This window comes from Hemitrygon akajei, chromosome 5, assembly GCF_048418815.1.
Source record: "Hemitrygon akajei chromosome 5, sHemAka1.3, whole genome shotgun sequence".
Classification (NCBI taxonomy): Eukaryota; Metazoa; Chordata; class Chondrichthyes; order Myliobatiformes; family Dasyatidae; genus Hemitrygon; species Hemitrygon akajei.
The window spans coordinates 134,862,264-134,877,051 of record NC_133128.1 but is presented as its reverse complement, the minus strand read 5'-3'; the positions used below and the strand labels follow the sequence as shown (position 1 = coordinate 134,877,051).

Below are 14,788 nucleotides of genomic sequence, written 5' to 3'. Positions count from 1 at the left end.
TGATAGCTCTTTTAAAGAGTCACAGACATGATGGACTGAATAGCCCATAACAGCACTGTATGCCTCCCTGATCAACAATAAAACCGGGACCTTAAGGTCTGCAATAGATTCGTGCGAACACTGCACAGTGTGGGAACTCAAGTAGCCTCTCCATTAATTCAAGACAGCCAAGTGCATTTTATCAACAGCCCAGAACACAAGGAACATTGCCCATCACCATTTCTCGAAACGCTTGCCTTGCAATGCAAAGGCTGCCAATTTGATGACATCAGCAGGATGAGATTCAAAGGACCAGAGAATGGTACTTTCTTTTGTTGCTCAAATATTTCTGCTTTTGTACATCGGGAATGACTGACAACTAAATATTTGCTCTGCATCTGCTTTCTTCAACTGTGAACCTAAGAAGACAACTTTAATCTTTCAAACCTTTCTTATGCCTACACAGCGTAAACCCCAAAGCGGACAAGTCTCACCTCACCGCCTCAATGGAATGTAGATCAATGAGGGTCATTTACATGGAACTAATCATCATGCTATCTTTCTGAAGTCCCCCACTGTTTAAATTTAGGAAATTTGCAGCTAATTTCCACACAGCATGGATCCAAGAATAGTATTGTAAAAATAACAGACCATCTGCTTTAGTGATTTTGGTCAGGACATAGATTTTGGCTAAAGAAGGTCCTGTTCTTCAAATAACATTGTGGAACTTTTATGTTGACTGGAAAGTCTATCAAATAGATGCCTCCACCAGAAATGCAGTGGTCCTTTAGAAGAGCACCATAGTTTCTGCCAGACTGACATGCTCAGGTCTGGTGAGGGGCTTCACCCCAACCAGTTGCATTGGGTCTGGGGTAAGAGCTCTCTAAAGCCAAGGCAAAAGACTGACAACTGACTGCAAACACAAAGAGAACCGAGTCATCATAGCTACACAACATTAAATATTAATACTCCAACTGTTTTTGCTTGACAATTTTGCATCAGAAGTTTTAAAAAGTTAATTTATTATTGGAGGGCTGGATGGGATGTATTCTTTTCACATTTTTTATACTACGGAAGCAAAATTTCAGAAGAAATATTTCATGGGTTGTAAAAGCCCCTCTTGGATGTCCAGAAATGTATAAAAAGCTGCTGGCCTTTTCGTTCTTTCTACTTCTGATCATGTTTAATGTGCTCAACAAATACAAAGCCTAATTTCCAATGCTAGCTGTACATATAAAGTGATGCCTAAATGGATAAAATTGCCCAGCCAATTAGAAAAAAATGAAACATTGGTCATGAAATCTTTATCTTCTATTCCAGTACTCAAAAGCTATTCATATTTTGATAGGCTCAGACAGCACTGGTTGTACTGTGGTGCAACAGATTGCAGAATTACAGCACAAGAAATAGGAGTGGGAATATACAATTCAACCCTTTGAACTTGTTCTGTTCTGCTATTCAGCAAAATCATGGCTAATCCTTCAATGATGCCTTTCTGCATCAACCATATATTCCTAGTCCATGGCTCTTGGAATAATGTTTTATATATACAGTAATTGTATTATTAATGTTTCAGTATCCTTGATATTTTGGCTTGACTTGGAATGATCTTCTTTGAATTCCATAAGAAACCATAACATCTGTAGGAGTCTCAGTGTCTGAGATACTAGTGACAATTCACAGTGGCCAGTTAATCCACTAGCATGCATATCTTTGGATTGTGGGAGGAAACCAGAACAACAGGAGGAAACCCATGCGGTATACAGACAATGTGCGAACTTCACACAGGTGACACTGGAGGTCAAGATCAAACCTGGGTCTCTGGTGCCCCTTTACCAATGTGCCTCCCTGATTGTGAGATTAAGCTGGAGTCACGACTGCACCAAACAAGAAAATCAAGGTCAAAGCAAACCGAAGAGAAAATTTAAATGTTTTACATACTTAGGAATATACAAAACTGCAGGCCATAAACCTATAAATTTTGCAAGCATATCTAGAACAGCTTCTTAAACCATTTATAGAACCAACAATTGGTTGAGTAGAGCAGAATTAGAGATCAGTAGCAAACTCGATCTAAGTCATAGTCTGAAAGGTCAAAATGCCAACCAAGATTTTTAAAAACCTATTCTAGGCTTTAAAGGGATTTACATACAAGGTGAACACCTTACCGCTGGACACGGAATGGCAGCGGGAGATACACTGAAATCTAGTACAATATAATTTCAATGAGGTTTGCATCGCAAACACACACAAATTCCTTGAGTGAAAGTCAGGATCACCCTCCCTGTCAGAAACCTTGCCTCAGGATCCTTGAAAATTACCTCTGCTTACTTATGCCAAATGACATTTCGCTGTTTACTGCAGCATCTTATCAGCCACGTGCAAAAGCTTCCATTTTCGATAAACGTAACAGCATTTTAAACCTCTGGGCTTTGAACCCTCCATTTCTTATTATTTATCCCACATCAGCCTCACGTAAATTTTGCGCAACTCATATCAAGTCTTCCCTCAGCCGCCTCTGCTCCAAGGAAAACAAATCCAGCCTATCCAGTCTCTGAATATACTATCCCAGGCAACTTCTGGGTAAATCTCATCTGCACTCTCTGTCTGCAGTGCAATCATCTCCCTCCTGTACTATAGCACCCAAAACTGCACGCAATATTCAAACCATCGTCTAAAAAAGTTAAAGATCGACTAAGACCTCTTGGCTAACGAAAGTAAGCATATAAAAGACATTTAGGCACTGCCCCAGAAACATATGCCTACTGATCTTTGCAAGTATAACTATCAACAATAAAAGTATACAGCTGTTTTCGTTTCAGATTTCAAGCTTCTTGCGCGTTGTTTCATTTGCCAAAACCCAGCCGTACTTTCCGGCGATTTTGTCTGGTGCTATTGTTTTAAGTTCGTCCTGAAGTTTGGGAAGGGCTTTATTAATCAGGTTGTTTGGCAAATTTTTCACGAAGAGATTAGAATAACGGGGAGTAAGTTATGCCTCGGACATAATAATGTGTGGTCACGTCAAAGTTCAGCGCTTGCGGAGGCATTTATTGTTTTCAAGATCCATACCTGGACAGATAAACAAATCGAAACTCGGCTAGCTGAACAATACTACCCGTAGCACACTTCGTACTGAAACTTTGCGCAACGTATCAGATTTGAACTCTTGCGAGGTGCAGATTGCCAGTAAGATGCAAGGCGTTTCGCAGCCAGCGCCGTCTCATTGGATGAGGGAAAGGCGCTTTTCCAAACTCTGACTGTTCAAGGGGGCAAAGATCAGGAACATGAAAATAAATCCAAACTGACATGTGGACACTTAAATGGATCAGGTTTATTAATTTTCAAATAAAAATCGACTTTCTCCTTGGATGTTATATACTATACATATTTTAGCAGTATGTCTTTACATCGTCTCCCTGTGGAATGCAAGCGCAGCGGGTAAAACACCTCGGGTGCAATCTCTCATTAAACTTGTTGCACTGTTCCTCCCTGCCCAGCCTGGGGACAAGCCCTCGCATTCAGGTAGAAAACTTAGTAGCAGCTCTTCGTAAAGGGTCCTTTATGGTGCAATTTATTGCAGCATCGTTTCGGATAAGATTCCTCCTTCACTTTACTTGAATTTGACGGTAACTTTAGCAAACGCAGTTCGTGTTATTGCTAACCTTAAACCTGGGAAATAAGGGTGGTAAAAAGCTTGAAGCAGAAATCAAGCCGTTCATTGAAGGACTCTCTTAACTTGCATCAGTGTTGAAAATGGATAGAATCTTAAACTAAACTTGAACAATTATCCCTACTAGGCATTTTGCGCCACACCAAAAGCCTATATTCCAAGATAACAGTGTTGTTCTGTACCCTTTGCTCGTGGATGACCTTATTCAGATTTAATCGGCATGAGTCAAACATACGCACAAAAATGACGCAAATAATTAACCAAAGAATGGAGAGGTGCTGCTAAACAGTACAAAATGAAGGGTTTTTGTATATAGTAAAATCACTACACTCAACTTGAAAACTAAAAGGACCAAATCTTTATAAATGAGGCTTCATACGGTCGAGTATCAACTAAAGACTAAGTATGAGGTACCTCTATTTGTCCTAAGTGGAGTCACTGCAAAGGGATCGCAATAATCAACACGAATTTCCAGTGTTTTTGTTAATAACTCACCACTCTTTTGATCGCCATTCCCACTCAAATACATGCCCCTGTTAGGTGCAGTGACACAAAGGGCCCTCTGCACCAAAGCTCAAAACCTGGCCACAACTCTACTGGACATTAACTGACATAAGACATAACAGGTGAATCAGATGTGTGTATATACCTAACGGAGCAGCATCGAGTGGGAACCCATGGCCTAATACCCAGTTCATATTGATATACAACAGGGCACTGGGCAAATGTGGAAATCTCTGTTATATCCAGCATCAGGAAATAAATCAGGCAAATGCAATTCGTTAAAGAAACAAAGCAAAACAAAATAAACAATTTTATTCACAATTTATCTTGGTAATACTGATTTACTCAATGGCTAATATTGAGCTGTTCATAGCTTTATCATTATCTTTTCACCAACTATTACATTAGATTTTGTTAGTAGGGCAGCCTGGGGTATTACAAATTATATAATATCCACAATCACACCATTCTCAGCTACAAAACAAAAAAAAGTTGAATTATAAACTCCTTTAAAACTCTTTATAAAATGTTTGCATTAGTTACAAACCATAATTTGCAGATATATATTATTCTACCATTATATATACACATACTGTATGCATATATTACATAAGTTTAAAAATCACAGTTACAGAAATTCTACTTGAGATGCAGAAATATAAATCAAGATTTCACAAGAGTTGCCAAGTAAAGTTTGGTAGCAGCATCTGAACAGTTTATTTAAAGTTGCAGTGTTCTGCACCACTTCTCTGTCTCTCTCTCTCTCTCTCTCCAGTTTACCTATCACACACAAAATGCTAGCTGCAGGTAGGATTGCCAAATCTTCAGGTACACCCTAGAATCTGGAGCTGTAAGCCATGAGCAACTCCCAAGAGTAAGATCACAGTCAGCTTAAAAAAATTTATTTTAGGAGTTTTTATTTACTTAAAGAAGGGAGGGTGAGAAAAAGTCAATCTGACTTAAGGTAAGAGATCATATAGCACAACGTCCGGTAATCTATCAAGAGTTGGCAACTGGAGCTGCCCTAATTTTAAAAACACTGGCTGCACATGAAGTTATGAAACAAGGTACAACTAGGAGTGACTATCTTGATGCAACAATAGAACAGATTGCAGCTGATTAGGGCAGTTAATGAATAACTGAGCAGTCAATGGCCACAACAGGCTGGGAATATAAATGCTGTGAGCTATAATTCAAAACTGCAAGAAAATTTTAAATAAGGATGGATTAAAAGAGTATCTACAGAGAGAATATTCGAGCTACTTTTAAAGTAATGGATTAATATCAGGGAAAGTAATTATATAACCAGTGTATCCCTTGTCTAATTCTTCCCCCTACCTTCCACTGCTTAAGGAAGTAGGATAACTAAGTGGACTAAAAAGGGAAAATATAGAAATACTCAACAGTCTGGGCCACGTAAGCCACATTGGCACTCAATTGTTCTGATAAAAGATTTTTAGAAATGTTTCTTTCTCAGTACAAATAAGGTCTGACCTGGTAAATATTCCAAACACTTTGTTATATTTCAACTTTCTAACATTTGCAGACTGATTTTGTCTTAATTGACTTCACTGCTGTCAAGTTCTAAACCAGTAAAACAGTTCCCAGTACAAAAGCTGGCAATCTTCGTACAAGATACTCCAGATACTGGACATCTCAAGCAACACACCAAAAATTCCTCCAGCATTTGGTATGTGTTGCCCAAGGTCCAAGACATTGTCTGTGCATTCCCTTCCATAGATGCTGCCTGACTTGCTAAGATGGCAACCTGCTTGCTTTAACAGTTTCCATACATTGGTTTAAAATGGATAAAAGGGGAGGAAATTTGCATGCCAACTAGTGCACAAGCTATCACAATGGGGTTGATGAATACATTGAACCCCTTTCATTGCTGAATAGGATGACCTCAACAAAGACCAATGGATATTAACCCACAAATCCACAGAACAAAACTTAGTGCAACTTTTTTCTAATTGATCCCTAATTAGTCACTTTGGTTTATTGATGTGATATTATCTTTGAGGGAACTTAAATTTGGTGAACCAAGATCAAAATTCAAGCAGTTTAACTGAATGTGTTCAGTGATTGACAAAGCCAGAGTTGCAATATATGCATTTGTCCAATAGATATGCAACAGTGTTTATATAAGATTTTTTTAAAAATAGGAATATAAGAATTACTAAGGCTTACTTAACTGCTGGCTTATTATCAGCCAGTGGTAGTATTGAAACACTTCACAATTCTAGATAAGATTTGAATACATATGCACATCAGCTGGTAAATTTGGAGGTCATTCATCTCACCATGAGTATGACAGCTCTTTAAAAGATCTGTTCAATTTGATTTGATCCCTGACTTTTTCCCCTACATATCCTCAATGTTCTTCTCTTAGAAACTTATGACTGAATTCCTCTCCCTCACCTTCAACATGGCGATCTCAACAACTTCCTTATAAATAGTTGGACACAAAGTACACAAGTGCACATTCGATACTGCAGGACCTAAAGACTCCATATAGCCTGCTTATTTGTGTTCCAATAATTGATCAACTTTTTTGATAAAATGGAGAACTGCTGATATCTGGCCATTTACAGAAATTGCTACACTGCATTAGGGTTTCAGTAAACAGATTCTTTGGAGGTAGAATGGATGTGTAAACTCAAAGTCTTAACTTTTCCTCCCTTAAATATACTTGCTTGCATTCACTTTTAGGCCAGTGAAAAGCCTATTAAATGGGAAGCAAAGCAACAGTGGCTTGCAGTGATTTCAATAACTTAATCCAATAACATTCTGTAAAGTATTCCCACTGCAGTGAGAAAATGAAATACTTTGAAAGGAAAAGTCACAACATCAGGAAATACAAAAGCATACATGTCTTAAACATTTTTAGATAAATGTTGATGCTAATTTATCAATCACTTCATAATGTTACAAAACACCTTCAAAAACCTATACAAAGGAGCATTCAAGCAGTTTTAAAAATGTATTAGTACCTAAAACATGGATTGTTCATAGACTCAGATTACCCAAGGTTTATTCTGCAGAAAAACTGGTTAAGGAGAATTAAAATTCTCTGCTGAAGAAAGAAAAAGTAATGTCAGGTGCCAATAGCTTTCCATTAGAAAATAACAAGGTGACATAGGATATCTTTGGGAAGAAGCAAGAGAAAAGATCAAGGCGTAAAAGCAAGGCACAGATTCCACTGGACCTTGACAGATACACAAAGGCCATAAGGTGAGCTGTAAATTTTCATCTCATTGTAGTAAAGCAAAGTTATCCTAACCAGATCCTATAAGGTAATGCATCATTAAACACTTTTCAAAACTTATTAAAGGAAAAGGTAGCACGTGGGCAACCATTACAAAACAGTTAAAAATTACCTGAGGTCATCTACATTTTCGTGTGGCTAAAATTCTTCTGGATTGCATAGCCGGATCATATTAAATATTAATTTTGCTAAATTATCACTATCTACAGGCAAAAATTTTAAATTAAAACTATACACCTCCATTTTACACAATTCAAAATGTTGTGTTTTGCAATGTTTGTAAATTCGAGTATAAAGAGGATTAAAGGGGATTTTTAAAAACGTAGCACGTCTTTACCTCATCATATCCTGTGCCAATATTCCTGCAGATATCACACAAAAATACAAGCAGAAACCAGAGATCTTGAATTAGATTCTTGGTCCATGGCACAATTTTTTTCACTTCGGGATTGCCAAAATTCTAGTCATTGCCAACATACAACAGTTCCAAACACTCAGAAGGGTATAAAGAGGAAGTTTTACAAGATTTTCCAATATTTTTAACAACCATGCAAATATTGGAGACCAGTGAAAGTCCCTTTAGGACCTTAACTCTTTGTGAGTTGCTGGCTGGAAAGCACATTTTGATAGCTTCTAGATTTCTTATATAATCACTGTTCTGTGAGTACTAGCTTGCACACCAATATTTATTGCCCATTGGAAAGAGAATAAATTAGGGGTTGAGTTTCAAAATCCTAATTACTGTGTTGAAATTGCTTTTGTCAACAGGTAATTAAGTGGGGAGCAAGTGTGGTCCCCCTGCTTATGGAAAAGAAGCAGACATTGCCATACTGTAAGCCTGCAAAGAGAATGACAAATGTAAACTCTACAAGTCAGTGGACACTCCAGTGGGTTGTATAGAAAACAATGCAAATAGTAAATCAGCAAAGACTGACTATACACACCTCAAGCATATCAATCCTCATATGATAGGAACCCCAGAGCTAATGCAAATCACAGGGTCCCTCAGATTAAAAAAAAATCCATTCTACTTCTGAATACATTGTAGATTCAATAAAATGCTTCTTACAACATCCTAATGGCAATTTCCAAACCTTTCACACAATCAACAGCAAACTCCCCCACTGGTTAGAGGTTATAACCACACAAGCGATAGAATGCAAGATATATCTTGTTAACTCATCGATAAAAAAGTATGCAATGCAGACTTGTTTATAAAACTATACTTAATTTTTTATATTAAAATAGTCTTTACAAGGATTATTGCTTCCACTGACCATTGGTGTCCCAAATGTAGATGCAGCAACAGCCTTAACAAAACAATCCTATCAAATAAGCTTAAAATCAACAGTACGCAACGAAGCAGAGTGTTAAATGAATAGTCAGTTAGACGTTGGCTCAGTTTGCACCACCATGGAGGAGACAGAGACAATAAATATGCTCACTCTCAGACATTTTAGTCTAGTTTAACCATTAGTTTAATCATTTCTAGAGTACTGGTAGATAGTGGAGGATGGGAATGGAAATATGCATCTCAAGATTCAGAAATTCCCCTGCAAGTTTTTTTCCCATCCCTTAACTTTTTTCGTAACTTCCACACAAAAATTATGCCTTTCCATGGTAGAAGCTATCCAACAAGATATATCAAGTATTTCCTCAGCTCTCCTCCCAGTGAGGAGGCCCCATTGAAACTACTACTTCCACCAGGCTATCGGTCATCTTCTCTAACTTTCCAAGTGAATTGTTCTCAAATTTTAATGTATAATTCAAATAAATCAGTTCAACACTGAATTAACCATTTGGTTTCAGAATTGGCTTGCCCATAAGACGGAGTGTAGTGGTTGATGGAAATTTTTGTGGCTGGAGATTTGTGAGTTATGATGGTCTGTAGGGATCTGTACTGGGACCTGTGATATTATGTGTCTCTCAATCTATATACACACACACACACATTTATTTACGTTTTCATCCACCTAGATGGGTGGGTTAGTAAGTTTGCAGATGAGAAGATTGGTGGTGTTGTGGATAGTATAGAGGACAGGCAAAGTATACAGTGGGATCAGATGCAGATATGAGTGGATAAATGGCAGATGGAATTTAACCCAGGCAATTGTGAAATGTTGTACCTGGAGAGATCAAATGTAAAGAGACAATACACTGCTAATGGATAGACCCTTTAACAGTGCTGATCAGCAAAGAGATCTTGGGGTTCAAGTTCCTCTCTGAACGTGGCTACACAGGTTAATAGGGTGGTGTTACATGTTTGCCTTTAATAGTTGAGGAACTGAGTTCAAGAGTCAGGAACTTATGTTGCTGCTTAATAAAACTCTAGTTGGGCCACATCTGGAGTATTGCATTCAGTTCTGGTCACTCCATTATAGGAAAGATGTCAAGGTTTTGAAGACAGGATACTGCCTGGATTAGAAGGCATGTGCTATAAGGAGAGGTTGAGCAAATCTAAGATTTTATTTCTGAAGCAGTGGAAGCTGAGGGGAGATCTGAGAAAGTTTTATTAGATTATAGGAGGCATAGACAGTATATCAAAACCCCCTCCCCCCGAGTTTAAATGTCTAATACCAGAGGACATGCATTTAAGGTGAGAGGAAGCAAGTTCATAGGAGATGTGCAAGAAGAGTGGTAGTTGCCTGGGGTGCTGGTGGAGGCAAATAAAATAGAGGTGTTCAAGAGGCTCTTAGACAAATGAATATGCAGGAAATGGAAGGATATGGACTCATACTCAGAAAAGATCAGTTTAGTTGTACATTTGATTAATAATTTAATTAGATTTGCATAATACAATTTGCCAAAGGTCTTGTTCCTGTGCTGTACCCTTCAATGTTCTATTTTCTGATTCTGCTACTAAGTGCCTTGGGATATTTTGCTATGTAAATGCAAACTGGTGCTACCTGTCACCTCAAACCTTTGAAAAATCAAAAAGGTGGTTTTTATTTAGAGATTGCGAGACAACCCAACTTAACCCTAAACTAATCATGTGATGATTTACAATGACCAATTAACATACCCAGTATGCTTTTGGACTGTGGGAGGAAACCAGACAATCCAGAGAAAACCCACACATTCCATGGGGAGGGTGCACAGCAACTCCTTATAGAACAGCATCAGAACTGAACTCCAAAATCTAATGCCCTGAACTGTAACGTCATTAACTGCTGCATTACCACCAATACCAGTAACAGTGTAAAATACATTATGGATTTTAGTAAAGGAGCCTCTATCACTGGGCTTCAGCTCATGGGTATGCCATATCTTTCTATTCAGGAAGTACAGAACTGATCCAGGCAAAAATGTGATGCTCTCAAATCCCTTTGGGAAAGAATACCTTTGTACTGGAATGTTTTCTCAAGTATCCCTTCAGCCTTGGCTGCAGTGTTTTAACTAAGGCCATTTATAGTCTGCATTCCGTAACAGCTACTCCATGGAGAAAGGTCAATTGCCAAATCAGGTCTGATATTTAGATTAATATCCTGTGCTGGTTTCAACTAGCTGATGGAACTGCATATTTACTCATAAATCGCTCATTTATTAAGAATTCTGCAAAACCAATGCAACACAATATGTCCTAGTTACTTGGGGAACAGTGTTATTTTTCAAGGCTACAAAATGCATTATTACTGGGTCATTTACACTATACATATGGTCACCATTCAGCTATACATCACACATTGTTCATGGGGGTTCAGTGTGTTTGCCTCACTTTCAGGTGGATACACATTTCCTTTAACTGTTGCCTTTGAAAATATTGGCTTAATTAGTTGCAGGGTTTCTTTACAGACATTTCTAATCAGACAGATTTATAAGTCATTGTACTGCAACTACAATTAATGCCTGGAGATCCAGTCCTTGTTTCTTTGACTGTACCAATCAGCTTGTGTTTTTAACATTTTGATGTCTTCACAAATGGAACACTCAGTTGGATTTGGAGACCAAAAGTTGGGGAATTACTGCTCACCGTCTCTGGACAAATATGTCATACTCAATTCCAGCAAGTCCATGTCACCCCATCTTGAAATATACTGCAGAGCTATTTGAAAAAATTACCCTTGCATGAAATCTCATTGATATCTCAAATCAAAAATGCCAATTTTGCCCCCCATGCTTGTTTAACCCTTTTACATTAGCCTCAAGTATGTAAATTCTCACTTTCCTTCCTCAAGTTTAAAAAACACTAAAGATCAAAATGTCTTGTGGAAGTGTATACATTTTAATAGAGGTTTCTTGTTTACGACGACAACAACAAAAAAAAGAGAACTTCAACTTCAATTGGGTCTCTGGGTTTGAAGGAGGAAGGACAATTGAAGTTTGTGCTCTGTGCTCAAGGGAAAGCATCTATTTGTATTTACTCCCAAGCACTGATGGAACAAGAGTAGATGATAGTGTGGCGATGGGAACCCAACAGTAAAAGCACAAGTCATGTTTTAACAGTTTATTACAAGGAGCTCTAGTTGATGGTGAATGAACACTCTTCTTATTACCCGAGTTTTGGAGATTATATTTTACCCCACATTTCTATGGTTCACATGTGAACATCAGTGACCTCATTTATATTCAAACCATCTTTTTTAAAAAAAATCACTGTATCATGTCTTAATCACTAAAATATGCCATGTGCTTTCAACTTTGAGTTCAAAATATTGTGAATTGCAAAATTTTGTTGACAATGGTGCAAATGAAAACTAAATGATTTCATTTTGAAAAAGGAATATGTTGAATTAAATGTAGACAGGTTACAGTGAATTTAGTAGTTTCTTTGTTCCAAGTGACAGGATTGCACCAGTCAGAGCAGGGGTTTCCAACCTGGGGTCCACAAACCCTGACTAAATGGCATTGGTCTATGGCATTAAAGGTTGGAAACCCCTGAATTAAAATGATTATTAAATTATATGAAACATTGTTTTATTAGTGAATTATAATAAAGGTGTTGCTCAGCAGAAATAAAAGTTGATGGACAGCTTTAATATCAGGTACTGTAATGGTTTGGTGCAGATATGTTTCCAGTTTTGCAAAACAAGGTCAAAGGTCTTCCTCTCTCTTGCAATGGAGAGAAATTGTTGTACAAGTCTGCTATACTAAAGAATAACACAGATATGCTTAAGGTAAGCAAGCTGGGAGATTCTTGTGTGAGTATTAACACCAGCACAGATCAAAAAGGCTGAATGTTTCTGTGGTGTAAATTCTTACACCATATATTTTCAGCTGCATCTCTTCAGAGAATAATGTATGGTCTTAACAGGATTGCAAATGATGCTAAGTAGTTTCCACAACCAGAGTGAGGGTACTAAACTGCTAATCTGTTACTTTTGAGTAGCTGAATGAGTTGTACATGGGCTGAAACCCTTGGGCATGATGAGTGACTTTTAATTTTACCATTTCTTTCCCAGGTATGTTTCACAAAAAAATATTTAAATCAATTTGAAAAAAAAAGGTAAAAATGCTACATCTTCTGGCCACTTCCCAGTTGTTTCTTTGGGATCTCCACCCCAGGGTATCAGAGTTTTACTTCAGGCAGGTTACAGAGTAAAAGCCCAGCATTTGGGGTAAAGCTGCTTGAAACAACATATAAAAGAATAATAGGTCATTGGGTGATAATTCTTTTTCCACAGATGCTGACCAACTAGCTGAGTAGTTTCTGCATCTTTCATTTTTATTTTAGATTTCCAGTAGTTTTCCCACTGCTTTATTTTTGGACACCAATGGCATTGTAATTAAAAAAAGAGGCAAGTTACAGGAGGCTGGACAAGTTAGAAGTATGTGACATTTTAACTGTAGACTCTTAAGGGAGGGAATGCTCTCCCTTAAATCACCCCACCTCTCCTTTAAGACTCTCTTTTGAAGCTTCTGGTCCAAAGTGGATCATGTTGCTTGAGAATACTTTTACCATGTAAAAGGTGCTAAGAAAATGCAAAACTTTGCAAACTTCCCCAATATGCTTAGAAATAATATAAATATCAAACAATTGGAGAAAAATTATATTCAGAGGTTGGGGAGGGTAGGGTCAAGAAGGAAGAATATCTCTGAGTTTTAAAGTACACATCTGCGGCTACACCCTATTTATAGTCAATCCTGTGTTTAAAAGAGATCTTTTGCTTAAAAGAAATCTTTGTTAATCTTTCTTCATACAGAATAAGTAGTTTACCCCATTCCAAATAAGGTTACACTTGTAAGGGCTACTGTTGTCCCAACCTACCTGTAAAATTCACTTCACATGATTTCAATTTGTTTTGGGTGTTATTTCTTAAAATTAGAACAAATAAAAGCTTGAGGTACTCCTCAATTACAGGCCTACATAGTAAGCATAAAATTCTCCACACTGCAGGTTGTACATCACTGCATCAGTGTAGTGTTAAAACACTATTTTTTCCCCTCTCTTCTCTCAGAAGGGCCTTGTAGTGAGACAGCCAGCATTTAATCTCCTAAATGTGCTCTTTAAGGCCAGGAGTTGCAACTTGGTTTTAGTTGCAGGCAGATTCAGTTGCCCAATCGGAAGACACCGTCTTTGCTGGTACATGATATGCTGATGGAAAAGTCTCTGGCCTATGAGAGGATAGCATTAGAACGACTAATTCCTATCAAATTGTCAGCGCTAAGTGATCGCCTTATAGCAGCTTTGCTCATGTCTTTGTATTTGTCCTCACACAACCTGGAGATTGCCTGCAAAGAATAAAATAAATAAAATTATTACTCCACTATTTTACTTCAGTCGTTATTTTAAACTACATACGACCTGTGCTACAGCAGTTTTGGTAATGGAAATTTACCATTACAGATATCACAAACCACTACCAAAACATCCAAAGAATATAATAAAATTACACTCACTGAATTTTTATCAACAATATTTTCATTTTTCTTAAACTTGTATTTCTTGGCATACATGCAGATGCTTTGATTTTGTGTTACAGAAAATTGTGATACAGGCCATTTTCTATGCCACATTCCCCACCCCAATAATGTAGAGGCTGCCCCCACTTTCTTCCAAATCTCCCCTCAGTATGCAGCATCTCCCACCCAAGGTAGTCCCTGCAATATAACACCATGCGAATCCCCAGAAGGGGGACAATCTAGTAAAAAATTATTAAGTGAAAATCAGCTAACTTCAAAGTAGAGAAGTGAGTAAAGACAATTTTTGTGATGCAGTTAGATGACTCATGTTTCATCAGGAACAAAGTCTATTTTGCTTTGAAATTGAATTACAGAAGATCTGCATCCTAACACTCATACGTCCACATTAACCTCCTATGATAACCTAAAAGAAAACAGAATCAAACATAGTGTAGTTGAGGTAGGAATTGATATAAAAACTGTGTGTGAGTAAGTACTTCCTGACATTATACCAATGAATTCTACCT

The 14,788-nt window shown here is 37.7% G+C and overlaps 1 protein-coding gene across 3 annotated transcripts in view; it reads right to left on the bottom strand.

The window, feature by feature from the left end:
* Positions 1 to 4,431: 4,431 nt before the first annotated feature.
* The window catches only part of ccnyl1 (cyclin Y-like 1), a 99,914-nt gene continuing 89,557 nt past the window's right edge, over positions 4,432 to 14,788 (bottom strand). For all 3 annotated transcript variants that reach the window (XM_073046531.1, XM_073046532.1, XM_073046533.1), the window contains one exon: positions 4,432 to 14,090. In XM_073046531.1, coding sequence (XP_072902632.1) covers positions 13,974 to 14,090 — 117 coding nt within the window. In that variant the 3' untranslated portion in view covers positions 4,432 to 13,973. The remainder of the gene's footprint in view (positions 14,091 to 14,788) is intronic.